Source organism: Doryrhamphus excisus, chromosome 3 (genome assembly GCF_030265055.1).
Source record: "Doryrhamphus excisus isolate RoL2022-K1 chromosome 3, RoL_Dexc_1.0, whole genome shotgun sequence".
NCBI classification, from domain to species: domain Eukaryota; kingdom Metazoa; phylum Chordata; class Actinopteri; order Syngnathiformes; family Syngnathidae; genus Doryrhamphus; species Doryrhamphus excisus.
In genome coordinates this window covers 23,379,926-23,407,170 of record NC_080468.1, presented here as the reverse complement: position 1 = coordinate 23,407,170, position 27,245 = coordinate 23,379,926, and the positions used below count along the sequence as shown (strand labels likewise).

Here is a 27,245-nt window from a genome sequence, read left to right as displayed (position 1 = left end):
CTTATATTGGACAAAACCAGTGGGAACAATTGAATCCGATATATCCGAGGTTTACCGAGGTTTACTGTACAATGAGAAATGTTTTTTTTAATCCAAAAAATGTGATTGTCATTGGGTCATCAGGTTAATACTTTATTTTGTTTGATTGCAGCAAAGAGACAGAAACAGGGAGAGAATTGGAAAAGGAGACTACAGACTTTGGGAGAGCTGAGGCGACAAGCCTTTGTATCAAATCTAAAGACAAAGTCCTCAGGCAACATAAAAACATCTTTTTTTTTTTTTTGAAAAATAACACGAAGATATTTTGTGGGCTCTCTATGGCACAGTATTTTCCTAGACATGATACACAATACCAAAACAGTTTAGCCACACCCCTACATCTATGAACAGCTTCATAGCGAACAAAGCCATGAGATCTATCTCCAAAATCATATCTGAAGAACAACCTTCATTTTACAAATCTAATTTCTTATGCCCGTGACAAGGCACCTTGACAGCTGAAATCTGGCAGATCCACATCTCAATAGTAACTTTAGATAAGGATTTAAATATCAAAGCAGAGGCACATTCATTAGAACTAAAACTTACAGTAGACAGATTGTTTTCCAGTCCAGTCACGACAATACGAGTCAAATGGCATGCTTTTGGTCTGTATGACAACCGCGATGGTCCAGAAACACATGTATGTCCATCTACAGGAATGGATTGAAATATTGCGTTGGAGACCACAAGGCTTTTTCTTTCTTTTTTTTTTAAATCTTTAGACACAACCTTACAAAAAAAAAAAAAAAAAAAAAAAAGACAGATGGCTCGTTTTGTGAGAGCCAAGGGACACGATGCTTTTGGTTTTTTGTCACTCGCTTCATCGCTCACCCCTGTCCTCCCGAAAAAGACACGCAAACGCTTGTAACTGCACCCAGGGGGTAATGCTCGTGCACCCCTGCAGTCGGTCACGCTGTGTTTTCGCACCCTCGCTTGGAACCAAAACGTGCCTCGATAGCGCTTGAAAGTGACTGTTGGGCCTACGGTGGCGATCTAAACAGAAATACGGAAGATTGACACGGAACGGAAAGGAAAAGCTGTGGCGCGTGGTGCCAGATTTGCTTGAGCATACAAACAGTTAGGAAGCAAGTGTCGCTCATGCTTTTGTGGATACAGAACCCAAGTTTACTTGACATGTTGCTAGGACTACTGGATATATGCATACCAGACGTTATACTGTTCTGTAATAGGTTATTGGAGTGAAAAAAAAACAAACAAAACAAAAAAAGAACTGAAACCAAGTCTAGCATTAATGCAGCTGTACTTCATTAACCGCGTGACTAAAATTTACATTCATATTTTTAGGTTCAGGCCCCCTTGAAGCCGCCTTCACAACAATGTGGTTGAACATACAAGAGATAACACATAACATAAGCAACATAGCCCCCCCAGGGGGGCGTCTGGGGGGGGTGTCCGGCCGTCACTTTGGCTGCTCATTGTCAACTCAGAAGTCTTTCCTGCTTCCTTTTCTTTATCCAGAAATACTGTAACTCAATACCCTGAATCCATTTGATTTTTTTTTTTTTTTTACATTTAAATTCCTTCCTTGCTGTCACTTTCCTCGCCCTGCTTGAGGAAATGGAGCCAATTTCCACTTCCACTCCACAAGAGGGGGAAAAAAAAATGATCCAAGTTAACTCTTTATTTCCTCTTAAAGGAAATGAGATGAAGGGAAGTGCAAAAGTTAACAGCCGGCAATTCTTTACCCAGTGACCAGCTACATATCCAAAGCAGCTACAAGTGCCCCCTTTAAGTGACCACTACTTGTCTATTCGTGTGCACATAAGGTATAAACTATGGTGAATGCTGTACAGATCCTACAGTGTCATCGGCCACCAAGTGATGACGGTGTGCCGAGACATTGACCTTTTGTCGCTGTTGCATCTAAGCTTCTTATTGACCACATATTCCTTTCCATAGTCTACAGGAGCTATTTCGACTAAAGTAGGGATGCTGTGTGCATCTCACGCAGAATCATCCAAGCCACTCATGCACATATCATATTAGTCATAGTGCACACACACACACACACACACACACATATATATAACTTTCCTCCATATGCAGTACAAGCTATGCTCTCTGCAGATGTGGTCATGTTCAAATATCTAACACGTTTGGAGTTGCTGTGATGAGCGACAACGCACCCCCCCCATCCCCACCCAAAAAAAAAAAAAGCATTTCTCCTGGTTGTGGGTTTGATTATACAGAGAAGCTTGTTTTTTCACCCACAGAAAAACACACCCTGTAAGCAGTTCTTATTCTTATATTTAAGATAATAGAGCAGGTTGGAGAGGATGACTCATCAAGTTCTAGATCTACGACACGTTACGGCAAAACAACAAAGACGGAAGGAGGGAGGGTTAGTGATGATATAAAACACTGACCTCCCCTTGGCGCTTTTAGCTCCTCCCCATCATTGTCACATCTACTCTTATTGGGTGTCTACCACTGGTCTATAACGTGCTCATGCACCCCCGCTCGCTTCTAGCCCATACAGGCGTGTCCAAAATCCTTATGGTGCTGTTATGGTTTGTTGCTGCCGCCGTCTCGCTGCTTTTTGCCGCTGCTGCCGCCAACGCCACCGTAGAGGCTGGGGTTAGCCACAAGCGGGTGAGGTGCGGCGCTCATGTAGGGTCCCGCACCAGCTGCGTAGTTAAAGATGGCCGGGAGAAAGGGCAGCGGCTCCACTTTGTCCGCGCCGGGCGCCATCATGTTGAGAGCCACAGGAAGAGCTGTCATGTTGTACGGGTAGGCCAGAAGCTGGGACCCATAGAGGAGCTGGTACGGGTCCGGATAGAATGGAACCTTGGCTAAGTCAGCACCGTTGGGCACCATGACCTTTCCCAGAGGACTGAAAGGAAGAGCTCCGGCAGGGTAGGAGGGCATGAGGAGGTTGTCTTCCTGCTTCTTGGCCAGGTGATAGCTGTCTGGCACAATGAGAGGCAGGGGATAATCCTGAACGGGGTAGCACACTGGCGGGGGATCCACTTGCTGGGCATCTCTGGAAGTGTCCTGGCGCTCGGGCTCAGGTGGTTTCTGTGCCCGGGGGAGGAGTAGTGCGTGAGCAGAAGGGCGGTCCCCGGCACTGGGAGCCCCGATGGGTAGCATGAGGCGTTCCAGTCCTTGTGAAGTGGACTGCTGGTTGGCCAGAGCTGAGAGTCCGGCTGCTGTGGCAGACTTTGGAGTGTGTCTGTGTGACGGGGGTCCATTCGTAGTGGTCAGAGATGGGATGTGTTGGGGCGACGGCACAGGACTCAAGGGCTCCTCTTTGGGGACTAACAGCGCCGTTTGGTCCTCGGAGGTCTGTACAAGGCTATTCATGTGTTGGGCCCTCTCGATGTTTTTGTCCCGCCCCCTTTCTCTCTGTTTTTCTAGTTCCCTTTTTCGTTCTCGTTGTCTCTCTAGCTCCTTCTCTCGAGCCAGTATGGAGGACATAGTGAGGTCTTGTGCTTCATTGGGCGACGGACTGCGGGACGGGGACTGGACTCTGAGATTTTGGACCAGTGCGGGTTCCTTGTAATCAGCATGCACAAACACAGCACCCCCGGCCTGCCTCTCTCTGTCCATAATGACCCCATCCCGTTTCATGAATCCACTATCCGAGCTGTTCACAGTTGTCATGGAAACAGGGGGAGCAACAGTGGTTATTCTGGTCTGTGACGTCACGGGCACGTGAGCGGAGGTGCTGGCGGGCACCGTAGCGTGATGAGCAGGGCTCGCCGTTCTGTCTAGATTCTTTTTGCTCGGTGTACGATAGTCCAGACATTCAGGCCTGTTCATGACCAGCACACTCTGCAGAGTAGGGGGCGTCGCGGGGGAGGAGAGGTGGCTTTTAGTGGGCGCCAAGTTCACCGGGCTCTCCGGCGGGGGTGCAATCTTTGGGCTGGGCTTTCTCTCGGGTTCCGCGGGTGTAAACTGGGTCAGTGCAGGCTTGTCAGTAGATTCCGGTGTCTGATGTTGGGGCATCGGTTCACTGTGATGGTTGGCATGCTGCGGTGATTCTGACGAGTCGCCGTTATTGGGGAGGTCTGCTGTGGAATAGCTGATAACTGAGACGACTTGGCCTTTTTCACGAACCGGATCTCTGCTTACAGTTGTTGTTTTCAGCTCTGAAACATTGTCTTCTTTTTCCCTTTCCGGAGAACTGCTCAACTCGTGGCGGCGGATGTGGCGAGCCAGTGCGGAGGACGTCTTGCACACCTTGTGACACTGTGAACAAGTGTGCCGTGATAAGGCCCGCCTGCTCAGACGAGCGGGACTGGAACTACTTGCACCTAAGGCGACTTGGTCCACCTTTTCCTCATTACAGTCTGACACAGGTTTAACCCATTCCTGTTGTTCGTCCATCGCCGCCTTATGGAGGGCAGAGGAGAAATCTGGGGGCTTGGGATGTTGGCTTCTCTGGTGGTCTTCCAGCTTGTCTCTGGAGGGGAAAGTGGCTCGGCAGAAGAGGCACACAAACTCCAGAAGATGACTCAGCTCGTGTTGGTCTCGCTTGCCGGAGCTGGAGAACCAGCAGCCACAAGTAGTGCACTCTGCTGCATTCCCATTGGTCCACGGCCGCCTTTTAGGTCCTGGTGGAGTCACAGAAGAAGCAAGTGGAGGTTTTGAGGAGGATAGAGAAGGACTGGAAAGCTCAGGAATGGCCTCCTCCTTCACTTGTTCTTCTTTGCTTTCACTCTTTGACGTGTCAACCTCTGGCGGCTTTATGCCCTCTTCCTCGTCTTGTGACTTCTCTGTTTCTGTACTCCCGCGCCTTTTCAGCCTCTCTGCTCTGCTCTTCAGCCGCAGAGCACGCTTAAACTTCAGCTTCCTCTGCCAGGTCTTGAACCTCTGCAAGTGCGCCTGGGTTTTTTTCTTGGGCTTGTAGGAGTAGTAAGGCCGCCACAAGTTGTCCTCCATGTCGTGGTCGCTCTCCTGTTCACGAACTTTTTGCCGGAAGTTGTACTCCCTCACATCCTCCTGGGACTTGACAATGTTCTCCACAGCCTCCTCCTTGGAATCTCCTCCTGAGTCGTCCTCCTCCTCCTCCCCCTGGCTGGCCCTGCGGTGGATGTGGTGTTTGTGATGCACTGAGGTCATCTCACCTCGCTTGTTTTTGGGGGGAGAGTGGCTTTTGTCTCTTCTAAGGTCTGTCTCCGAGATGCTGCGCTTCACTATGGCCTCCTCGCCAATACGTACGGTGATCTGGCAGAGTGGGCCCGTCTCTCTGACCTGTGACCCCGTAGATGGCGAGGGCTGCTTTGAGTTGTCACTCTTGCTGTGGGACTTTCGGGACTTGAAAGATGACTTGTCTGTGTCCACATCCTGTCTACGTCTCGCCGGATCTGAACTTTCTCTAGACCTCTTTCTATGGCCGTCTGTACCGTCTCGCTGCCTTTTGACTGACTTTGCGGTGCACTTGTGCGAGGGTGGATTCACGCTGCTTTCCGGGAACTCATCCTTTTCAGTTCCAGGAGAGACTTGGTTGCTGTGCATGATGACGGAGGATGACACGGCTGTTCCATGAACTATGACGGAGGGTTTGGTGTGGCAATACGTGATCACAGACGGCATACTTGTTGAGTCTGTTCCTCTCGCCGCTTTGTGACTTTTGGTTTTGCTGCTGCTAGACGTTTTGGAGCTGCCTTTGACTTGCTCGGAGTCTTGAGTCTCGCTGTTGTGTTTTTTAAGCTGGGGTGTGTCTGCTTGGGGGAAGGGTGGCAGTGTGGAAAGATCCTTGTTTTCAGCAGCCATAGAGACAGGGAAGTCAATTTGGAAACCATCTGGGTCAGGCTTGACGCTCTGAGGATGGGTCCCGCTGATGAAGCCTTGTAGGTCTCCAGACTCCGGAGCGCAGCCCAGGCTGGGGAGGGGCAGGGAAGGGCCTTCAGTGGGTGTCATAAGCAGGCTGTTATGCAAAGTGTCACTGTAAGTCTTATAGGGTCTCTTCTGTGAGCGCATGGGGAGGAGCCGGTAGAGCTTGAGGGCGTTAGCCTTCTGCTTGTATCCACCATTGGCGGTCTTTTCACTGGAGATGAGGCTGGGATTGATGCCGTGAATGGTCTTTTGGTGCGTTTTCAGATTGTAGTAGGTAGCGAAGGCATCCCAGCAGAAAATGCACTGGTAGCGCCGCTCTCCGGTGTGCCACACCTCGTGCTTGGTGCGGTACTCGGCGAGAGCGAAGACCTTGTCGCAGTAATGGCACGGGTACCTGCGGCGCCACGAGTGCACGTTGGAGTGTCGCTTGAGGCTGGACAGTGTCATGTAGGAGCGCTCGCAAACTGAGCAGAAGTAGATGACATTGCCGTCCACCACCTTGACAAAATGGCTTTCATCGGCGGCCAGAAGCTCTGTGGCTGCCGCATCATCACCTTGGATTCGAGCCAGCAGGCTGTGGGCTTTTTTCTCGGGCCTCACCTTGCTGGTGTCTGTTTCTTCCTCGAGTCTCACTTCGCCCTCCTCCAACGGCTCCTCCTTTGGCTGCACGGCGACAGACGGGCCCAGTCGAGAGGGCAGGCCCGAGACCCTGCAGGAGGCCTCGTGGGAATGCAGTCTCTTGCTGTGAATGAAGACCTTGCCACAGAAACGGCAGCTGAGGGCGCGGCTTCCACGATGCAACCGCATGTGGACAGTGAGCGAGGAGGCTGAGCTGAAGAGCCGATGGCACACCCCGCAAATCAGCTCGGGCTTGAGGGTGTCGGTGGGGGAGTAGCACGATGAGTGCGGGGGTGCGGTGAGACCCTCCGAGGGAGGAGGAGGGGGTGGAGGCAGCGGGGGCGGGAGGTGCAGCGTGGGTGGGTGTGGGCTTGGTCCGTGAGGGCTTCCCAGCTTTCCAGCTGGTCTCCCCGTTTTCTCCTTCCTGTCGCTTTCCCCGCCTCCTCTATGATAGGCCGAGGCACCCAGACTGAAAAGGATCTGGGCCGTTTGCGAGGGCGAGGCTGTACCGTTGGCCGTCTTGTGGTGCTCGTCCCATCTGTCTCCATCATAGGAGCCCGCTACAGAGGAGCTGCAGGACCCCGGCACTGACTTGTGAAGCGGGGTCTCTGGAGAGAGTTTGGAGCACTTGAGGGGAGGCGGGGATTTTATATCCTTCCTGATAAGTGCATGTACTGTCATGGGAGAGGAAGAGGAGGAGGGTGAGGAGGACGGAGAGCTGTCGTGCCTCGAGGGCTTAAAAGGTCTGTGCTTTACGTCCATGGTGGAGTCCAGTTTCCATAGTGACCCCTCATCTGAGCTCTTAGAGGAAGGCCGCCGTCTGTGTGGGGAAGAGGATGATGATGCATTACGACAGTAGCTGGGTGACGTCAGCGAGGCCGGGAGGGGGCCAGCGCTAAGTGGGAAGCTTAGCGTGATTTTTGCATTTTTAGGTCCATTAGCCATATTATCTAGTCTATCCTCCATCATTGCGTCTCCTCGGCCACCATGCCTTTTCCCCTTCATCGCCAGCCGCTCAGCTTCCCCCTGCTGCTCCTCTTCCTCGGGCTGAGCGTCTGGTTTGGCCTGCTTTGAGTCAGGAGTGTGAGGGGGGTCTGCAGTGACGAGAGTCAGCGGAGGGGAAGACAAGTGCTGGGTAGCGGCGTCCTCGGCTTGGCAGTGTGTGATGACACAGAGGGGCGCTAGCCCAACAGCCAGGTGTTTTTCACTCAGACGAGACTGAATAAGGCCCGCGTGGATGGGGTCCCGCACCTTCTCCCCGGACACCATGACCAGCTCCCGAAATCTGAAATGGAGAAGCATATGTATCATGTGTATTTCACTCAAAATAAAGCAAATACATGACACTTGAGCTGCAACAGTAGCAGTGGATCAGGAATGACAAGTCAGAGAGGGGGGGGGGTGAGAGGTGGGGTTCATTTACCGTACTACAATCAAGCCTTTCGAGATATTCCATGGAAGATTCCCATACGGATTGAAATTAACTGCTAATAAAATCTCTTTCCTGGTAGGGGACTGACGCATGTATTTATGCAAGGGAAGATAAGAAGAGGAGATTTCATGCAATTGCGCAGCAAATTTTTGTTTCGTTGCATCCGATAGAACACGGGTGGGAGCTTTCAGAACCAACAACCGCCGGCTATTTGCATTTTTCTCCATTTTATTGTCCAGCAGATATTTTTCACACTGCCACTTCTCCACATGTAAAATGACTGGGCCTACGACTCGACAGGCGACATTATGCCATTACTTATTCAAGAAGGGGTCAATTAGTGCGGGCTCTGCTGATTGGTGAAAAGAAGACGGCATAAGAACTTAAATGACGTGAGCCGACAGAAATCCTCAGTCATGCTTTGCTGCCTGCGTTTTTCAAGCCGGCGAAGCAGCCAGGAAGGCAGGCCGCTGTAAAATTCCACAGGCAGCACTGAACAAGCAGAAACTAGGTCAGCACTGTTATTGCAGAGGGAAGAGGAAGGAGAGAGAGAGAGAGAGTGAAAGGGTGATAGAAAAAGGGCAAGAGAAAGAAAGAGTGAGACAGCGAGAGGAGGAGGGGTTGGGGATGGGGGGGGGGGGGGGGGTGGATGTGAAACAGGAACAGTCGACACATCAGACAGACAGGAGCCCGGCAAACACGCACAACAACATGGAGAGCCGAGGCACGGCAACACACAAAACACTCGGTGCACACATGCCCACAGGCTGAACAACATACGTCAACAAAGTAGATGACAGGAAGTGACGCACACTCTTAATTAGCATGACAACGGGGGGGGGGTCATCCCTAATCGGCATGTTTAGCTGCGGCTGACCTGCACAGGCCTCCGTTGTGGCGCACATTTTGCCGAAGGCTAAACACCCATCCAGGAAATCCCTCATGGCAACAGCTACAGGTGGGCGGACACGCTGGGAGACGAACACTTGTGCTAAAAATGTCACCGTCTCATCTGATGCCTGCGCCATAGACAGAAAAATGCGCTACAAGTGCGCCTGTGCCCCCCCCACACACACAAACCCCCTCCCTTACAGTTTTTCATCTCCCTGTGACGCACACACGAGCGATATATATGCACAGGCAGAGGCTACGTGACACGCTGTCTAACGGCGAGAGGCGGTTTCAAACACGTGTTCAGTCCGGCGACATGGTGAGCGGAAACACACGGCCATTAATTTGGCCTGTTTGCGTGTATCTCTTTGTATCGACACATGACTAAGCAAAGATATTTTTGGATCAATAATAATAAAATAATGACACCTCTATGGGTCTTAGTCGATAAATCAAATCAGGTTGGACGAAAGGTCTTCATTTGAATTCTTCATCTTAGCAAGACACTGAATGCTTACTACAAAGCCCTTCTGTTCTCAGCACACAAAGCCAGGTCCATAATGGCATGCTTGGATGAAAAAATTAAAAAAATTATTTATTCCGCTTACTCCGGTTTCCTCCCACATTCCAAAAACATGCTAGGTTAATTGGCGACTCCAAATTGTCCATAGGTACGAATGTGAGTGTGAATGGTTGTTTGTCTATATGTGCCCTGTGATTGGCTGGCGACCAGTCCAGGGTGTACCCCGCCTCTCGCCCGAAGACAGCTGGGAAAGGCTCCAGCACCCCCGCGACCCTCGTGAGGAAAAAGCGGTAGAAAATGAATGAATGAATTTATTCCGCTATTTAAAGTACATGCAATCCGCACAATTTGAGCAGAATTTTGAATTGATATGCAATTCTGGCGATGTTAGATGTCTGCTACTTAGTGTTTTACACAGCAATATGAAGTTACTTACAAGTAGGGATGCATTCCAAAACTCTGTATCATAACAGAGCCGGACGCTATTTTTAAAGTTTTATTGTCGAGCTCAACACTTAACTATCGGGGTGTCACAAGATTAAATGTAACAATATTTCTTGTACAGTAAACCTTGGATATATCGGACTCGGATATATCGGAAATTCGCTCACAACGGACAGATAAAAAAGAACCGATTTTTCTGTAATGCATTTCCAATAAAAATTCATTGCATATATCGGATTTCGCCTATTTCTGACAAAATCTCCAGTCCCGTTCCAATGCATTTCCATTAAATTTCCCTCGCATATATCGGATGGCCGCATCGTTATGCTAATCTTGTTGATGTCACTGGCTATTGTCTTTCTCCTGGCTCCAGATTTAGGACAAATATAAAAGTGAGTGACGTCAATAATACTAGCACAGCAGTGAATGAGATCTTAACCTCACTATTGGAAATAACGTAGGCCTGACGGGCGTAACAGGGCCTAGCTTAATTAACAATTTGTTATGCTCAGAGTCCAATAAAGTTAAATTCTCATTACCTTACGTCTCTTTTCATTGCCCAGTCCAGGTACATTGGAAACATAGTCAAGGAAGTGCCTTTTTATAACGGATAAAATCCGATTTACGCATATACCGGATATAAATCCGATATATGCGTAAAACGGACATTTTCCGGTATACGCATATAACGGATTTCGCTTATATCGGACAAAACCAGTGGGAACAATTGAATGCGATATATCCGAGGTTTACTGTATCACAAGAACAAGGCAGCCTGAACCAATCAGACTGTGAACTGTGACATCACTACTGTGACTGATAACATGGAAGTGGCAGTGAACAAGGCAGGATTGGAGCTGCACAACCTTGCAATCCTACCTAGCTCGGTGTTCCCGGCATCAGCGAGTTAAACAGCTGCCGCTGCGTTAATGTCCGTGCAGAGGCTTTAGTAAGTCTACATTTGATTTGTCAGATCAAAAGCACGTAAATGTTCAAGTCTGCACCCATAATCAGAGCTGTACTATTTGCACTTGTTTCAGTCTACTTTACATCACCGGTGGAAGTGAGTTAGCTTCAACTTACAAACAGAAATGGAAAATCAAGTGTATCAGTGATGATGTAATAAAAAAATAAGGGTTAAGTAGGTGTCTTACTTCATTAATAACTATGCACTGTGGCTACAAAAAGTATCACTAAAACTACACACCAGCATAAATGATCAGTAGTAGCTGCCGTCATTGTTTTTACTTTTATCATTTCCAGTTTTTGTGTCAATATGTGGGAAAAAGTTGAACAGTTAAAAGCATCATAATTAGGTCATAAATGGAAAATGTATTGTTTTCTGACTCAGTTAAATAAAAACTCTTGCTTGTCCAGTGCTACATTTTGTAGTTTTAATATCATGTATATATCCTGCCTCGTGACTGTACAATGTGTATGTGTATTATAGCCCCCCACACTTAGCAGCAGTGCTCAATTCCGCAACTAGCACACGTTTCTCTACGCCGACATAAAACACAACACTATGCTTATATAAAATAAATAAATGTATTTAGTATATTATTGAAGTATTTAAATTACTATTCCGTTCCCCTTGAATGTCACAAAATTCAGTAAAAATTCAAATTTGTATGTTTTCCTTTTTTTAAAGTACTGGTTTGAGCACTGTTTATGCACCAGCACTGTTTCAAAAGTACCGATTTAGCACCATACTGCAATATGTGAGCGATCCCCAATTCTACTTACAAGACGGTACCGGTAAAATATCCCATTCAAGCGCTTGGTGCAGGCGGCGTACAACCAAACTTTTGAGCGGGTGAAAAACTAATAATCAAGCGTAACAACGTTTAACGTAACGGTTGACTTGGCTTCATTTCAGTATCACTGTATTAATATTAACTATTAATTAATATCAATTACTGGCATGTGTTTAGTTTTAGAATATGGTACCAAATTTAGTAAAGACTGCATCTTTTAACACCATGGACGTCTTCATCGACGTGAGGGCGTGATGTCCCCCATGAGCGACAAACATCTTCCGTTACTCCAGAAGAAGGGCGGACATGATGGTCGTGATCAAGCAGAATAATGACTTAACGATGTCTGGCACCGGTACGCCATCATCGCTTGATGTACGTGTGTGTGTGTGCGCGCGTATGTGTGAGAGGTCAAGGGGAGGAATGTGGGGGGGGGGGACCTCGGTGTTCCAGCTGGCGAGCCAGCGGCGAGGAGCATGTGGGGTGGGGGAACGTGTCGGTTGGGCTTTCTTTCCCCCGTGAGGGGCGACCAGAGGGGCCCAAATCAGAGCAGGAGCAGGTTGGTGTGTGACGAAGACTGTTTATGTGTGTGTGTGTGAGAGAGGAGCCATCGTTGCAAGTCCCGCCACTGAACTTTCCACTACCCGCCCACCCCCTCCAGGTTAGGCCATGAGGTGGAATCAGCTGGATGGGATACATACAGACACATTCATACTATTGTACCAAGTTTTTTGTACTTGTCACTGTGGGCAGATAAGACAAGACGCTCACAAGCAACAAAAACTCCATCTTTTTCATGTCATCTCCCAAAAATAAATGCCAATTCCATCTTAGAGCAGCTTCTACGGCAGCAAACAACGAGTTTAGGACTTTTGGCAGTACTTCACGCAACTTTGGAATCATCGCTTTGCTTTCCGTACCGTCAAAATCAAGGACATGGTCCCTGCCGCCGAGCTTTTACTATTGGAAATAAAAGAATCGTCTGTAACGGTGTAAACAAAACCTGACAAGGGGTACTCGGACACTGAAAGGCAAGTTCCAACAGCCAGTTCCTGCGCGACCAAAAACAAAAATGGATGACTTAAAAAGTCCAAACAACGGCTCGCAGCTGACCTATGAACGCTAATCCCAGTCAGATTGTGGATGATACTTTCCATACATTTAAGGGGGGAGTTGGCCTGGCATCCATGGAAACCAGGAATGCTGAGTCGTTGGCAGCAGATGCTGGGCTGTTTTGGAAAAAAACAGAGCGTCTTAGAGCAGCAACAAGAGGCTGGGCGACATCAATATGCCCTCTGCTTCTCCGGCACAACAACAGGCTGCTAAAATGGATGACACACACATACACGCACACACACACACACACACACACACACGGGGCGGCCCACAAACCAAAACAAGCCACAGAAACACTCCATGCACAGAGGTGTGTTTTAAAGTGGAAGGGTGTCCCGTCACGTTTTTTAACGCCCGTTCTGACCTGACAATCCGGACGACACACACGCTTGCGTGAATCCAAAAGTTTCACCGCCGCCTCCGAGTGAGTCGGGGAAAAAAAAGAAGTGCGACAGAGGCGAGGATGAGGGCGACGAAGGCCTTGCTGCTGGCTCACGCATGCAGAACAGAGAGCCAGCACGTACACACACACACATACACGCACACACACACACACACATTTGAATCAGCGTCCATAAACATGCGCCACATGAAAACACACACACACACACACACAGACACACACACCCACCAGCGCTCACGCCCCGACACAGGCATGGCAAAATCAGCAGCTCCTCTTCACGCACAGAAAGCAGGAAAGGAAAGCGAGGCGGGGTTGGGACAAAAGTCAGCCTCTCTTCTGCTTATTCTGCCACTCTGTGTGTCAGGGAAGGGAAGCATAGAAGAGAACGTACCTCGGAAAACCTCCTGCTGCATCTCTGCTGCGATGTGTTCTCTCCCCCAAGCTCCCTCTCTCCCTCTCTCTCTCTCCCCCTTCGGTCGCTGCATGCGTACATCTCTGAGTGAGAGAGAGAAAGCAAGAGAGAGAGAGAGAGAGAGAGAGAGTGTGTGTGTGTGTGTGTGTGTGCAGGGACAAGCAACACACACACATGCACACGCACACACACACACCGGGCAGCAGTGTGTGAAGACAGAGGGCAGGAGGAATGATTCTCACACTCCCAACTTGCCTCCTCTCTCTCACACCACCACTCCGGAGTGTTTTTCCAAATTTTTCTTTTCCAGCAAGTGAATTCCCCCAAACCCCGCCACCCCCCCCCCACCCTCACCATACACACACACACACACTTACATGCACGCACACACACTACTTTATACACACAAAGCCCAGTGATAGGGAGAGGGAGGGAGAGCAAGCGAGCGAGTAAGAGGACGCCATTTAAGCAGTTTGTTACGAGCGCTGCAAGTCCCCAAAATGGCTGAAAACAAACAGGAACCCAGCCAACTCACAAGGTGGACCAACGGCCAGGGAGTGAGAGGGGGCACAGACACATACACAGACGGACGGACGGACGGAGAGGACAAAGTGGCAGCAGGCAAATGGCAGATGAATCAAGTTTCCAAAAATGGAGGCTCTCAAAAAAGCCCACTATTGGGACACGCCTCTTAATCAATCAATGGATCAATCAAGGAGGGACACCTTCGTGTCCCCTGCAGTGTTCGAGGAATGAATGACAACTTTTCGGGAAGTCCGATAAAGGCACGTTTGGATGACTTTGCTGTGGATGAACACCTTTGGGATGAACTAGGCCAAGAAGGCCGTCCTGTATTTGAAATAAATGTCTCCAAAGGTCACTGAGAACAAATTTATTTGGTATCCTCTGAGACGCGACAAGATGAAATATGAGAAGAGGATGAACGGTGGAAGAATATTCTTGTGACGCTCTGTTGGTTCTGTTTTGTTGACTTTTGTTTCCGTCTATTTGCCACTCCTTTTGTTTTTCTCCTTCTTAGATGACTTAGGAAAGCTAGAGGCGGTACCATCGCTCCGGAAGAGACTTCCGTTCTGATTGGTGTCAACCCCTCGAGTCTGCGTGACTGCGTCACATGGATGATAAGCTAATCCCTTTGGCTGCTGTCTGTCAAAATTAAAGAACCGCCCTGTTCCATAGACCCCCATACACCCCAGTGAAGTGACGATATTTTGTTGATTTATCCAATCAGCGTCTTACTGTCTTGGTGTGAGCTACCATAAGTTAGCATCTGTGAGATCAAACTCACTCAACAACAAATAAATGCTCAACATACTCACAAAAATTAAGTACATTATAGCGCACTTTCAATAGAGCCTGCCATGGTGTAGTGGTTTGTGTTCTGGACTTTGGAGCAGACGCCTCGGGTTCGAATCTCCACTAGTAAGCATCATTGGTATTCGTCAGGACAGGCATCTGGAATAAAAGGGGCTCAAGCCAAAAATCATTATGGGGATCAAAAAGATCTGCTCTGTTATCAGGAAAATGCCGAAAGAAACAAACATAGCACACTTTCAATTAAGTTTAACAATGCATATTTGACCATTTTTTAAATTAAATTCAAAGGAGGAGTTAAGCTTCCCTTGTAGTCAATGAGAAATCGCCAGAGGTGTACCTGTAGTTGTAATGTATACGGGTATGGGAACCCTACTATGGGTTACACCACCGAACCGTACTGTTTTGTCTTCCTGCTTCACACAATCATATTGGACTCATGTAGTCCACCCCATTACTCGCCCTTGGCAATAAAATTGAACAAAAAAATAGAAAAGGGCGGCACAGCGGTCGAGTGGTTAGCGCGCCGACCTCACAGCTACGAGACCAGGGTTCAATTCCACCCTCGGCCATCTCTGTGTGGAGTTTGTATGTTCTCCCCGTGCATGCATGGGTTTTCTCCGGGTACCCACATTCCAAATTCCACATTCCAAAAACATGCTAAGTAAATTATCCATAGGGATGAATGTGAGTGTGAATGGTTGTTTGTCTATATGTGCCCTGTGATTGGCTGGCGACCAGTCCAGGGTGTACCCCGCCTCTCGCCCAAAGACAGCTGGGATAGGCTCCAGCACCCCATCGACCCTCGTGAGGAAAAAGCGGTAGAAAATGAATGAATGAATGAATGAATGAAAAAATAGAAAAAGGAAAAATGTAAAAAAATAAAGCTGAAAAGTTGATAGGACTATAATAAAATAACACAAAGCTTTGCCTGTTGCGTGGTCATATAGGCATGTGCTAGCAGTAATTAACTTGAGGTCGTGCATTAACACTCAATAATGTAATCAAGCCCCACATACTTCATTATCAGCATTTCAGACCAAATATGAGGTGCACAATGTATCTGTGCTTTCTTGCTATGGTACATTCAAGGACCGTCCAACATAGTGGTACGGGTCACTACCCACTAAAACAACATCCATTCATTTTCTATGCCGCTTATCCTCATTAGGGACGAAGGGGGTATGCTGGAGCCTATCCCAACTGACATTAGGTGGGGTACACCGCTGGATTGGTCACCAGCCAATCACAGGGCACATATAGACAAACAACCATTCACACTCACATTCATACCTATGGACAATTTGGAGTCGCCAATGGAGTAACCTTGCATGTTTTTGTTGGAATGTGGGAGGAAACCGGAGTACCCGGAGAAAACCCACGCATGCACGGGGAGAACATGCAAACTCCACACAGAGCTGGCCGAGGGTGGAAGGGGGACTGAGTGGCCATCATGCTAAGCACTCATCCACCGTACGGCCTTCGCTGAAAGACAGTCAAACAAAAACAACATAAACATGCAAGAACTGTGAGATTTGTAACTATATGTTTACAATAAAATATTTCCAAAATATTATTAAAACATTTTTAAAGTGTTTTTTTTTAATCATTGCACTAGAAGTGGCAGTAGTTGGAGATCCCTGCTATGTGTAATGTCTATTAGACTTTTCACAAATTAATATTTATTAATATTTTCAATGTATTTTTCACCTGTCCTCCTCGCTCCTTGTGGTGCTGTCACAGTCCTTTCGAACTACGCCCCCCCCCCCCCCCCCCCCCACCCAACCAACTGAACCCTGACGCCAGCCGCCTGCCCTTTCCCTCTTGCTCTCTTTCATCACTCTCTCTCTCCCTCACCCTCATTGTACGCTGCCACACTGGTCGCCATGGGAACCGCTCCAGGATTGGGTGTTGTTCCTGTGACCTCTCTGGCGGCTCTCGGGAGTTGGAGGACAAACTTTTTTTTTCCCTCTTCCTCCTTCTCCTCCCCCCGCCCCCGCCCCACACTTGCCCAGTCACTTCAGCACGTTTTCATGTGACGAAGAATTACATCTCGTCCAAAAGACTGGGCAAAAAAACGGCAAGACATTTTGAAAAAGTCACACAATAGTATGTGTGTATGTGTGTGTATGTGTGTGTATGTGTGCGTGGGGAAAATCCATGCACGTGCTCACCGACAGCTCTGCATTGAGAGGCGCCTCCGTTGTCCAGCCGTCCCTATTCATGGCTCTCTGGCCTAACGAGATCACGGCTTTTCACACTGTGCTACCAAGCGAGACACACGTCTGAACGGCCAAACGCTGGAAGCCATCTTTGTCTTGGGAAATATGCAGCATGTCGATATTTAACTGTTGTAACGCTATGCAGTGTATTAATACAGAAAACTGGATAGATTTCTCATGTATATGGACAGCTGGGATAGGCTCCAGCATACCCCCGTAGGGATAGAATCCAATATATTCCCGCAACCCTAGTGAGGGCAAGCGGCAGAAAACTAATGAATTAATTTAGATTTATATTTAATATTTAGCTGTCTTAGGGCGAGAGGCGGGGTACACCCTGGACTGGTCGCCAGCCAATCACAGGGCACATATAGAGAAACAACCATTCACACTCACATTCATACACATCATATGGACAATTTGGAGTCGCCAATTAACCTAGCATGTTTTTGGAATGTGGGAGGAAACCGGAGTACCCGGAGAAAACCCACGCATGCACGGGGAGAACATGCAAACTCCACACAGAGATAGCCGAGGGGGGAATCGAACCCCGGTCTCCAAGCTGTGTGGCTCCATTTATTTTAATGTTCATTCATTCATTCATTCATTCATTTTCTACCGCTTTTTCCTCACGAGGGTCGTTGGGGTCCTGGAGCCTATCCCAGCTGTCTTCGGGTGAGAGGCAGGGTACACCCTGGACTGGTCGCCAGCCAATCACAGGGCACATATAGACAAACAACCATTCACACTCACATTCATACCTATGGACAATTTGGAGTCGCCAATTAACCTAGCATGTTTTTGGAATGTGGGAGGAAACCGGAGTACCCGGAGAAAACCCACGCATGCACGGGGAGAACATGCAAACTCCACACGGAGATGGCCGAGGGTGGAATTGAACCCTGGTCCCCTAGCTGTGAGGTCTGCGCGCTAACCACTAGACCGCCGTGCCGCCCATTTCCAGAATCAATTAATGACAAATTCCACTTCACCTTTTATCCAATATAGTAAACCTCGAGATAGCCAAGGGGGGACTCGAACCCCGGTCTCCAAGCTGTGTGGCTCCATTTATTTTAATGTTGAATTATTTAAAACACACATTTAATTTCGACCACAAATATATGAAAAGTGAGCTAAATATTCAAAATACACAGCTAAAAAAAAGGTGGGATTGAATGTTTACATTTAGCACCACATAGCTACGACCTCACAAAGACAAACTTTGGTGTTTTATACATTATTGATTATTGTCAATGAAATAAATCATTACAATGTTAGTGTCAGGTTTGAAAGGAGCCAATGGCTGAGCGCTTTCATTTTTACCTGTACCTCCTGCTGATTGGCTGTCTTTATATTCATCGTAAGGCACTTCTAATAATATATATAATATCCTGTATTTTACAGGTTTCTTTATAGGGAAGTGCAACAATGCAGACAAGTGCAACAGTCAATTCATTGACCATCATTGCCTGAAGTGTAGCATTAATAGTTCCAGGTTGTAGTATTGTTCCCCGTCTCTACTGAACAATGGCGGCACCGTGTCTCCTTCTTATCCACTTGGTTTTGTCCATTTATGTAATTCCCTGGGAAGGTTAAGTGTTCCTAAACAGGAGATTTTAACGAGAGAAGAGAGCTTTAAAGCTCTGGCTTCTCTTTGGCTAGTCATGACTGCACTTGATTTGTGCATGACTATGGACAGTTACACTTTGCGTTCCTTCAAGGGGAGCAACTATGCTTTTTCCACTTTTCTGACCTGTAAATGTCATTACAATGTTGTATTTAAAGTGTCAGATAATGAGGTTTGTGCATTTGAAAGCGACCCCTGGAAGAAGTTTTGGATGGCGATACGGACTTCCATATGTGGGCTTCAGATTGCCTGCACTTAATAAACGCAGACATACTAGATATCGGGAAATCCTTGGGAATGCTTGGGAGTGGGACCAATCACAGTGGCGTACCTAAAGAAAGGCCAGGGGTGGAGTAAATTAAACAGAAGCAGGATGTCTATGAAAATGCGGAAAGAGGTGCAAAATCTGGAAGATCTAGAAAGTTTTCTGTGCGGGTTATTGTGTGTAGCTGCTCTATAGGAGTCCACACCTCAATACAAAGCGTAGAAAATGAGCATAATTGGTCCCATTTACTTTGAAAAAGATGAGGAAAAGTAGCTTATACACTGGAAATGAATATACCAATACCTGTAATGTGTAATGTGTAATGTGCCTCTGTACCATAACAAAAAAAATTGATTCCCCCTCATGTAAATTATATTAAAGTTGTTTGTTGTTTGACAACTTGGATGATGCCAGGAAGATTCAACAATGGAAAAGAGAAAAGTTTGTGATTTATGTCCTCCTCTAGACAAGGAGTGACCTAACTTTTCCATAAGATAAAAACAATACAAGATACAAAGATACAATATATCAAAACTGTTAAAATACATTTATACTTTGCATTATAGATAACAAAGTCAGTGTCATACCTTAGAGTCAACATTTTCCTTGTTACATTTTTGTTTCAGTGTGATGCTGAACTTCCTTTGTAATGTACTTTTAATGTACTGATGTGGGTTATGTTTACATTTAGTATTTTTCAAATATACCACAAACCAATAAGAAAAGAGTTCCGATTCACGTTTCCGGTATATAAAAAGCGGTGTATTTATAATGACACGAGGTCACGTACAAACAACAAGGGCATTCTGGAGGGCGAAGACCCCACCCCCACCAAAGCCAGCATACAGAGAGAGTAAATGAAGGCTGAAGAGATAACATAAAAATAGCACAGTGTAAACACAACTGGCTCAATTTTAGCACTTTGACTGCACTGGCTTCCACTAAGAGGTGTTAATGCAGCGGTCTCAAACACGCGGCCCGTGGGCCAAATGTGGCCCGCAGGACACTAGTTTGAGGCCCCCGCCTTGATATGAAAGTTTAATGTTAGTGCGGCCCGCGCAAGTTTGATATGGATGCTGTATGGTATCATGTACCCAGAAAAAATTATTACGTTTGATTAATGTTCTTGTTAAAGGTTAAATAACTGTTAATAGTTAACCTCCCTATCCGTGTGGAAGTGGTAAGTTTTTGGCTATTTAAGTTTAAAGGAAATAACTTGAAGGCTACCGTTTAGGTCGCTAGCTCTCTAGTTTGCGAGTTAGCATGTGTCTCAAGACCCATGTTGTAAATAAAAAAAGTATAAATGTGACTATAGTCGTGTTTTGTCATGTCTACAGGGCTCTAATAATGTTTTAATTTTAATCTGAAAAAAATAATTTGTCTACCCACCAACTATATGTGGTTTCTTAAGTTTTTATTATTTACCGTTTTATTATTATTATTATTATTATATTTATTTATTACTAATTGATTGATTTTCTTTATTCTTGATTTATTTATTTTTCATCTTATTTTGTGCAGAAAAATAAAAATTAAGATATTAGAGAACAGTGGAATGTTTTATCAGAGCTTTTATTGTAGAAAATCGGAACCAAAGCACTGAAAAAGTTTGTATATTTTTCTGTTTTTAATAAATGTGTTTTTGTTTTTTTGGAAAACCTGATGCGGCCCAGCCTTGCCCAGACCCTAGCTCCAGTGGCCCCCAGGTAAATTGAGTTTGAGACCCCTGTGTTAATGTATATTATATTCATATTTGGTACCTTGCATTCCAATAAACCAACATCCTTTCTGATGTCATTAACAAATGTTCATGAGTACTCCATGTTTGTGTTTGTCTAGCACTGTTACAAGAATGCTAATAAATCCTTGTGATTCTTGATTGTTAAAATGTGCTTTGTGCTTCCAGCCAGTTTTAAGTTTTCCAGTCACTTTCTGTCATGCCAGACTTCAACCTACCTTTAACAAAACCAGCAATTCTAAATAATGAGCTTGTCTTTTCTCTCTCTGAATAAACAACATAAATGAAAATGTGTCAGACTTTACCTCCAAAGTACACTGGAGGGTCAGTACACATCCTCGCTCAACTCAAGAGAAAGGATGACTAAACAGCTCTGCAGCTGACTTGGACACACATCAAAGTGGGAAGTCCAGAAACTTTGGAAGGCCTCAAATGTCAGTCAGTGGTTTCTTAAAGAGGAAGCGGCGGCTTTACAAGGACGAGGGAGCCGTGTGTGTGTGTGTGTGTTGTTCTGCGGCTGGCGCCACAAAAATGTGAGGATATGTGGAGGTCGACTGCAACAGCGCCGTTTGCAGCGTTGACAAATGTTTGCACACTTGCACGTGTTTTATTGTAAAAAAAAAAAAATAAAAAGTGGGAGTGCGGCCTCGGCAACTTGTGTGCCATTTCTAATGTGCACCAGGGGCCTGGGCACAAGCCACTGCAAAAGTGGATTCAGGAATGTGTCAACACAAAAACAAGGTCGAGAAGAACTTGGTACTCGATCTTGCATGTAACGTTTTCTCCTTCATGCGATCCATTGCTTTGAGGACCAACCTAATTATTAGGTTCACGTTGGAAGAGACCAACTCCAATGTGGGTTTCCTCCCACATTCCAAAAACATGCTAGGTTAATCGGCGACTCCAAATTGTCCATAGGTATGAATGTGAGTGTGAATGGTTGTTTGTCTCTATGTGTCCTGTGATTGGCTGGCGACCAGTCCAGGGGTGTATCCCACCCAATGTCAGTTGGGATAGGCTCCAGCATACTCGCGACCCTCGTGAGGATAAGCGCCATGGAAAATAGATGGATGGTTTCCAAAGCATCACTGTTGATTACTGTGACTGTTTGAAAGGTGCCACTATTTTTTATGAACTCAACATTTTGACTAGTTTAAAAGTACATTTAGTAAACCGTGTGCGCTGTGTTTGTCCATGCCTGTCTCATATGATGATAGAATGTCAGTAATGGTAAAGGTAGAGAACCTACAGGATTTGTGCATTATTCTGTAAGAAAAGGAAAAAAAACTGTCACATTTTCTTCCTTAGCCTGTTCCGTCACCACTGCACTACACTGGTTCAGGAACTCTTGCATAATCCAAAACAAACAACCTTGACGATGACTGAAAATAACTGCTGTCTCAATCGGCACACTTCCGGTCTTACGCTTACGTTATTCTTTTGAGTGCATAAGGGCGTTCAAACAAAGAGCAAAATATACTGAGTGCACTGTCAGTACCCGTCAGATGTTGCACTAAACATCGCCAAAATGGTGAGTCCACAGCGGTGGACACCTATCGCCTCACCGCTCGATAAGGACGACCAGACAAAAGGCAACAGCGTAATCTCTGATTCATTTGACAATGAATGTAATACTATACAATTCAAATTATATTTCATCATTATTCATTCATTCATTTTCTACCGCTATTTCCTCACGAGGGTCGCGGAGGTGCTGGAGCCTATCCCAGCTGTCTTTGGGCATGAGGCGAGGTACACCCTGAACTGGTGGCCGGCCAATCACAGGGCACATATAGACAAACAACCATTCACACTCACATTCATACCTATGGACAATTTGGAGTCGCCAATTAACCTAGCATGTTTTTGGAATGTGGGAGGAAACCGGAGTACCCGGAGAAAACCCACGCATGCACGGGGAGAACATGCAAACTCCACACAGAGATGGCCGAGGGTGGAATTGAACCCTGGTTTCCTAGCTGTGAGGTCTGTGCGCTAACCACTAGACCACCGCCCTATTTCATCATTATCATTATTTTTAATTATAATAATGATGGCGGCACGGCGATGTACCCCACCTCTCGCCTGAAGACAGCTGGGATAGGCTCCAGCAACCCCCGCGACCCTCGTGAGGAAAAGCGGTAGAAAATGAATGAATGAATGATAACAATGATGGCGGCACGGCGATCGAGTGGTTAGCGTGCAGACCTCACAGCTAGGAGGACCAGGGTTCAATTCCACCCTCGCCGTGCATGCGTGGGTTTTCTCCGGGAACTCCGGTTTCCTCCCACATTCCAAAAACATGCTAGGTTAATTAGCGACTCCAAATTGTCCATAGGTATGAATGTGAGTGTGAATGGTTGTTTGTCTATATGTGCCCTGTGATTGGCTGCCTCGCCCGAAGACAGCTGGGATAGGCTCCAGCACCCCCGCGACCCTCGTGTGGAAAAAGCGGTAGAAAATGAACAATGAAGAAAATGAAATGTAAATATTGACGCAGATCATCCGAAGTGCTGCCTTTTTGGTAGTGTTTTTATTTTTGACCACCTTGGTTCTTGGTTAAAAATGTAAATTCTCACCTTTTTTTTTAGCCGTCAATCGAGGAGTCATCATGCCGCACGTTGCAGCAGCCAGGCCGCCCGATCTGCACAGACAACACGGACAGCCTTTCATTAGACACTTTTTTTTTTAACAAGAGCGCTTCGCAGTCAACGTGGGCCTCTAATAAACCTCAGGTGAGGTGTCAAATGACAGAGGCGGGAACACACTGAGCCTGTTTGTGTGACCACATCCGTCTGCATTAAAGCACACTTCTGTAAGCATTGCCAAAGGAGACTGGGAAGGATAGGTGGAAAAAATCTGGGGAGGGGGGGGGTGACTGATAGCGCGGAGGAGGGACAGGGGACGGACGGCTGCTTTTTCCACTGCCTAAATCAAATTAATTAGCTCCTTCATCTCCAGGCAGCTACTCAGGCATGCTGTGCTGGCAGCAAGAGGATGGGTTGGGGGGGTGAGGAGATAGGACATGGTGGCGGTTTTAGGGAGGGTGGGCTCGCTACAGTATGTGCGCCATTCGGTAAGGGTGAAGCGAAGGGAAGGGGGGGGGGGGTAGGACAGGCTGCAGAGAGGAGGTCCGTATAATTCTCTGATAAGCATGCAGCTTGTTTTTGCTGGGTGAGGAAGTGGCTGCACGTTGGCTGAGGCCACACGCCGCTCGACGCCACTTCCTGTTTCTCGACAGCCTGTACTTTGAGACACGCATGCCTCTTTAAATAGCAAGCAGACGCCTCCGTCGGGTGCCTCCTGAGACTCCGCTGGGAACGCTTTTCGACATGAAAAGATAAGATCCTCACGTTAGTAGTTGAATGCGTTCAAACAACAAAGCAAACAAAAAGCAGTCAAAAAGGATGAGGGGGGGGGGGGAAACAAAAAAGGGACGGAGGGCAGATGGTCAGAGGTGATGGCTTAATGCCACTGAGCAAAACAAAAGCCACAAATAAGTTTTGAGAGGAGCTCGCCATAGAGCCTGAAACCAGGACAGAAAATAAGACAACTTGAACATGGACAAATGTGAGAAAATTTTTTCCCTACATTTTGCGTTACATTAACGCCCAGTTTGGACTTTTAGGAAAAACAATCAGACTGCACTTCCGGAATAACAAACAAAAAACAGACTGTGTACATATATTTATACTGTTATTCTGTATATTTTGTATTTTTCATTCTTTTTTAATAGATGTGTCTGCACCTACTATACCAAAACAAATTCCTAGTATGTGTTTGATCATACCTGGCAATAAACCTTTTCTGATTCTGATTCTGATTCTGATCTAAACAGCCCAAAGTAAGCATGTACTATGTATTTTGTGACAGTATCACCATCATAAAGCTCATTGAGGACAAGAAATACTTAGTATAATGACGACAAGAGAGCAACATTGTTCACTGACACTTGACTTATTAGGTACCCCATGAACGCCATGATAGCTACGTCCCCGTAGGGCAAAAAACTACTTCAAACTAACCGCATTGCTTGTTTGTTTGTTTTGAAAACAAAATGCCACTGTAGTCCAAAGACGAGACACTGGGTATATAATTCTAGCTATAACTGCCGCCAGCAAAGCGTGGAAAGAAAATGCAAAAAAAAAAGTCGAACAGCAATAGGTTTGACAAGGCAGTGATCAAACACTCTGGCATCGATTGGCATAGCCTGTGTTAAACTGAGATTTTTTTTTTATTGCCATATGCCGATCGGAACAACCCTAATTCTAAATCGAGTTGCAGGAGTACCCAGGATTGGTTGCAAATATAGACCACTCACTGATGGACAAATGACCAATTTACCTAACATATATGTTTTTGGAATGTGGGAGGAAGCCGCAGTACCCGTAAAACCCACACATTCACGGGGAGAACATGCAAACTCCACTAAGAACCCACAACAGGCCACCATGCGGCATAGCACGTTCTAAAAATGGAAAAATACTACAAAAACAACAGCCAAACATCAGAAAAAGCTCAAAATGTTAATATTAATAACACTAATAATATTAATAATACACATAGAAATTGAATGAACATGCCAAGGGTCTTTAAAAAGACACCTTCAAGGACCTTGCACCGCCAAATGAGGCCACCCAGAAAGAACTTGGAAAAGACTAACTGGATGAACATTTGGAAGGTGTGAAGCAGCATGTTGGCCCTAAAAAAAAAAAAAAAAAGGATCATAGATTAAGTCGCTTGGCTGACATCATTGAAAAACAAACACTCGTAGAACAGCATGTTTCTCTTTGCTGGACAGCAACAAGGCACCCTGTTCCAGGTCGCCTCACAGTCAAAGTTTGATTTCATAAATCACACCCTGATGTATAACACGGACCACGGTGGCCATGTTAATACTAAAACATAAAAGGTTCTGGGGGTCACTTTGATTTTTCACATTTGGATTTTGAAACAGGCCGCGCAAGTGGTTAGCAGTCAGGAGATCCACGGTTCAAATCTCTTTTACGGCATCTGTGTGTGGAGGTTGCAACAACTCGCTAATCGTACTACAAAAAATGTGAGAAGAAACCGGAGTACGGGGGGGAACATGCTAACTCCACACAGAGATGGCTGAGGGTGGAATTGAACTCGGGTCTCCAGGCTGTGAGGCCTGTGCGCCACTCGACCACCGTGCAGCTCATCTTATTATATATCACATAATAATTGAATTTTTTACAATGGGCCACCCTCGGCTCAATTATAATAATGATGGTGGCACGGCGGACGAGTGGTTAGCGCGCAGACCTCACAGCTAGGAGACCAGGGTTCAATTCCACCCTCGGCCATCTCTGTGTGGAGTTTGCATGTTCTCCCCGTGCATGCGTGGGTTTTCTCCGGGTACTCCCACATTCCAAAAACATGCTAGGTTAATTGGCGACTCCAAATTGTCCATAGGTATGAATGTGAGTGTGAATGGTTGTTTGTCTATATGTGCCCTGTGATTGGCTGGCGACCAGTCCAGGGTGTACCCCGCCTCTTGCCCAAAGACAGCTGGGATAGGCTCCAGAACCCCTGCGACCCGCATGAGGATAAGTGGTAGAAAATGAATGAATGAATGAATGCTGGAGGCCAAAATATGCCCTAGGCCACACTTTGAACACCACCAAATAAGTATAAAAATAGCCTCAGTGTTTGCCTTATTTTGTCGCCCTGCGTCAGCATCCTGGGATAAGATTGCTCCCTTCTATTAACAAATAACAAAATACTGGTTGAAACACATCTAAATATTATAAAGGGGATATTCTTTATAACAACGTGACTTTTTAAAAAGCCAAGATAATCTAGAACGCATAAACCCATTCATCATTACATCATAAGGTGACAAAGTCACATGACGACGTAAAAACACAGGGCCTGACATAATCACGACAGCAGTAAACCGCAGTGACGTTTAAACCTGAGATGTTTTTTTTTCAAATGCAAAAAAGAACACTCACCATCGCCAAAAAGAAAGGTCAGTGGTTGCAGACGTGACTAATAAAAACACACAGGGCTGTATACGGCACTGCACGCTGCTACGATGACCTTTACGCACAGTGACGCACACACACACACACACACTGCACATGTCGTTGTGTACCAAGCCCACGCAAACATGGCGTACTTTTTACTCTGGTTTAGGCAGACATGCACTTGCTCATTTGTTCCAGCAGGGGTCGCCAGTCTGGGCTCTGGATCCGCCCATTTTCGCCTTCAAATGAATGCTTAGTTTCGCAAGCACTTCCCTTACTGTAGTCCCCAGTTGAACCACATGAGGGCGCCACTTGCCCAACAATCAGTCCCTTGTGTCATCGCTGACTTAAATCAATGATACGTTTCTGATGTTAACTTTAACCTTTTTTTTTAGTAAAACTTTAACCTGTTTTAAGGACACAGTAATTATGCTCAAGATAAGCAAAACACAACTGATAAACCCAATACTCTTTCAATTTTCAAACTTTTCTCAATGATACATTTTCTATGCTCAACTTCACTTTAAACTATGCTAAACTATGCTAAAACCAACCCAATGGTGTCAAAATGTGTAGGCATGGCATATTCGGTAATATTTAACCTATTAAACGTTTCTTATTGGCTTGC

The 27,245-nt window shown here is 46.4% G+C and overlaps 1 protein-coding gene across 5 annotated transcripts; it reads right to left on the bottom strand.

The window, feature by feature from the left end:
* Nucleotides 1-119: 119 nt before the first annotated feature.
* On the bottom strand, nucleotides 120-26,740 carry zbtb4 (zinc finger and BTB domain containing 4). Of its 5 annotated transcripts, none has more exons than XM_058067861.1 (3): nucleotides 26,603-26,740; nucleotides 23,204-23,268; nucleotides 120-7,747 (listed from the first exon to the last, which is right to left on the bottom strand). In XM_058067861.1, exon 3 carries the CDS (start codon nucleotides 7,729-7,731, stop codon nucleotides 2,569-2,571), a length of 5,163 nt encoding a protein of 1,720 aa, XP_057923844.1. In that variant the 5' UTR covers nucleotides 7,732-7,747; nucleotides 23,204-23,268; nucleotides 26,603-26,740; the 3' UTR covers nucleotides 120-2,568. The 5 variants fall into 5 exon arrangements, with proteins under 5 accessions (XP_057923844.1, XP_057923842.1, XP_057923840.1 ...); XM_058067859.1 differs by lacking the exons at nucleotides 23,204-23,268; nucleotides 26,603-26,740 and adding exons at nucleotides 12,669-12,738; nucleotides 13,420-13,722; XM_058067857.1 differs by lacking the exons at nucleotides 23,204-23,268; nucleotides 26,603-26,740 and adding an exon at nucleotides 13,420-13,722.
* Between the last annotated feature and the right edge of the window lie 505 nt (nucleotides 26,741-27,245).